At 56.5% G+C, this 3,415-nt stretch overlaps 1 protein-coding gene across 1 annotated transcript; it reads left to right on the top strand.

The window, feature by feature from the left end:
* Nucleotides 1-800: 800 nt before the first annotated feature.
* On the top strand, nucleotides 801-3,132 carry LOC103584327 (CUGBP Elav-like family member 5; the record flags this gene model as incomplete). Its single annotated transcript, XM_008565381.1, has 2 exons — nucleotides 801-880; nucleotides 2,737-3,132. Coding segments are annotated over 2 exons (365 nt in total), but the record flags the coding sequence as incomplete, so codon positions are not given.
* Nucleotides 3,133-3,415: the final 283 nt, after the last annotated feature.

Here is a 3,415-nt window from a genome sequence, read left to right as displayed (position 1 = left end):
TGATTCATCAGGATCTGTCTGAGTCTGTTGGTTTCTGACTGTCTTTCTGCCTGAATACCCAAACGAGTGTGTCTGTTGCGGACTTCAAGTGTCTGGGGGCCTCTGTCTGTGTGTCTACCTGATTCTCCCTATTTGGCTTCATTGTCTGGGACAGACCCCTATTTGCATTTTCTGCCCTTATCTTCTCTCACTAGGCCTGACTGTTTTATAAAATTGAATTATAATCTGCATACTATTAAAATTCACCCTTTAAAAGCGTACAATGAAATGCTATTAAGTATATTCACAAAATTGTGCGACCATCACCACTGTCTAATTTCAGAATGGTTTTACCACCACTCCTCACAGTCTGCCTGGCTTTTTCATAGCACCCTGCCTGTCTGGGACTGTGCCTGGTGGTCTTTGGTAGTCCGTGTGCCTTACACGGCCTGTGTGACTGTCTAGCTGGCCTGGTGGTTTGTGATCTCCCTCTGTCCGACTCTGGTCGCATGGGTGTATCTGTTTGGGTCTGATGTATCTCTGTCTGACTGTGCCCACAGGGCTGTATGTCTCTGCAGCTCTGTTGGATTGTCTGTCATTTTAATTTTGCATATCTGATTATAACTATCTGGGTCTGGTGGCTTTGATGGCTGTTCTCTATGCCTGTCTGAACGTGGCTGTCGTTCTGTTGTCCGACTGTCTAACCCTCCAGCTGTGTCGGTCTGACACTGACTGGCCATTCAGGGCTCCCCTTTCCTGTGGCCCCTGCCCACCTGGTCCTGTAACTCCATTGCCCCTCACCTCTTTTTCTCTTGGAGCAGGCTGTGCCTTCGTCAAGTTCTCCTCCCACACGGAGGCCCAGGCGGCCATCCACGCCCTGCATGGCAGCCAGACCATGCCGGTGAGTAGGAGCTGCCCTTGGCCATGGTGATGGGCATGGGAAAGGAGTGGTCAGGGACAAAACGGGTCCTGTCCCTACCATCGCAGCCATCTGGTGGCCTGGCTTTTCTTCAGAGAGGGCACAAGTGGGGAACTAGGTGCCTTCCTTGGCTGTGGTGAGCGGGTACATGCATGCGAGTGTGTGAGATTGTGCACATGGATGTGTGTGTGCGGAGAAGTGCGTGTGAGTGTGAGTGTGGGTAAGGTGCGTGGGTGTGCACGGGTGTACTGCAAGTGTGTACGTGTGGGCAAGTGTGCATGTATGTTCATACATGGGTGTGAGTGTGTATGTGAGCACATGCATGTAAGCATGTGAGTGCCTGGGTGGGGAGTGAGTGAACGCGTGTGCATCTGCAGGTATGTGCCAGGGCGAGTGTGCATTGTGCGCATGTGTGTGTACACAGAAGGCATACAGAGGGGACAAGACCTGGGTTAGATCTGCTGAGGCCAGCAGGGGGCATGACAGGGACAAAGGCTGGGAGATGGGACCCGACAGCCTGCAGGAGCAGCAGAAGAGGGGGCTGGGGGGCCCTGCAATTGGAGGCTGAGAAGCACATGGGCTTTCTCCTAGGGCAGTGGGGAGCCACGGAGGGTTTAGAGCAAGGGAGGGAACAGGCCAGGCCAGGTGCAAATATCCCTTTGGGGCCCATGTGGGGGATGAGTAGGGAGAAGACTGGAGGCTGGGAGCCCAGGGAGGAGGCTGAGCTGAGGTCCAGATGGGGGAGGACAAGGCTTGAGTGGGGGCCAGACAGACAGGAGTGAGAGCTGGTCTGAAAAAAGACTGAACGGATGGGTCCTGTTGCCACACTGGTGGGGGTGAGGGTAGGGGGACAGGTCCCAGGGATCTGCAGCAGTGAGAGGCTGGGAAGGACCACTGAGGCATTGGGTATGTCCCTTCCCTGGAGGAAGTAGGCCTGGGAGCCACTGTCACCACACATAAATGTCTAAATCTGCTGCAGGGAAGACAGGAACTTGAAGAACCAGTCCTCTTTTCTCAGTTGCTCTGCACACCTGGAGGGGAGGGTTCAGCTTAGCACAATGTCAGCCTTTCTCATGTTCAGAGCTGTCTGTGGACAGGCCTGGAAGGCCTGACAGGGAGTGAGTTCTCCAGCAACCGGGGCATGTCAACGAAGACGGGGGGCCGCAGGAGCTCACCAGGAAGCAGATGGCTGGAGGGAAAGATGTGCCCCTTCTCCAGCCCCAAAGTCATGGTGTACCTTCTAGCTGTTGCTAGGGGTGGGGGTGATGCTCACATAGGTTCCTGTCTGTGCACCAGTGAGGCAAGGGACTCTTTTGCCTGCTGGTGGCTGGCGTCTGCTCTCAACTGGTGGGGGTTGGTGAGTCACAGGCTCGTCCACCTGTTCAGGGCACAAAACTCTGGGGCTAGATTCCCTGTGGAGGGCACAGTCCTAGGACCATATTCCAGTACCCCTTCGTTCCTCTGTGGTGGCTGTAGTCTCACCTGTTCTCAGATGTGGGTGACAGTTGTCATCTTCCACCTGGGACCCATTGTTTCCCTCATCTAGCTGAATTCTCACCTGCTCTCAGGTGTGGAGTTACAGGTACAGGGTCCTTCACCTGACCTGGACTTGGATGCCACCCATGTGCAGACGGTGGCTGCACAGTCACACTGCCAGGCTCAGGATGCTGATGTCCATGCTGTGCTCGTGGTGACCCCACTCCTGTGGCTGGGGCCCCATGGACATGGGTGACAGCCATGGGTATCTACAGCCCTCATCCAAGGGGCCTGAGCTGGTGTGGTTCCAAGGACCCCAGAGTCCTGGCTACCTCCCTCTCTGCTTGCTGCTGTCCCTGCAGGGAGCCTCCTCCAGCCTGGTGGTCAAGTTTGCCGACACGGACAAGGAGCGGACGCTACGGCGCATGCAGCAGATGGTGGGCCAGCTGGGCATCCTGACTCCGTCCCTCACCCTGCCCTTCAGCCCGTACAGTGCCTACGCCCAGGCTGTGAGTGGCCCCCGCACACAGGCTTCTGTCTCCAGCAGGGCTCCCGAGGCCACTTGGGGATCTGGCTCAGTCTCTCTGTCCACTGAGTCCCTGCTGAGGACTTCTGCCTCTTTGCCCATTTTCCTGCCTCTGGCTTGATCTGTATGACTCGGAGCCCTCTCCTGGCTGTGGCTGAGCCCCCACATCCAGGCAGATTTCTGGGCCCCAGCTGAGCCCCTAACTACGAACTGAGCCTGGAGCCAGGCTGAACCCCAGCTCTGGACTGACACAACCCCAGGCTTAGCCACCAAACCCAGGCTGAGCCCTGACCCCACACTGAAACCAAACTCAGACTGAGCCCCTAAATCCAAGCTGAACCCCGATCCTGGTCTGAACCCTAATCTCAAATTAAGACCCAACCTTGGGCTGAGCCCATGGTGCACTGGGGAGAGTGCGGTGCTGGGAGTGCGGCAGTGCTCCCGCCGCGGGTTCGGATCCTATATAGGGATGGCCGGTGCTCACTGGCTGAGCGCGGTGCGGCCGGTCTCAAAAA

The sequence above is a fragment of the Galeopterus variegatus genome, unplaced genomic scaffold, assembly GCF_000696425.1.
Source record: "Galeopterus variegatus unplaced genomic scaffold, G_variegatus-3.0.2 Scaffold50268, whole genome shotgun sequence".
Taxonomy (NCBI): Eukaryota; Metazoa; Chordata; class Mammalia; order Dermoptera; family Cynocephalidae; genus Galeopterus; species Galeopterus variegatus.
Note: the sequence above shows the minus strand (reverse complement) of the source record. Positions and strands in the feature narration are given on the sequence as shown.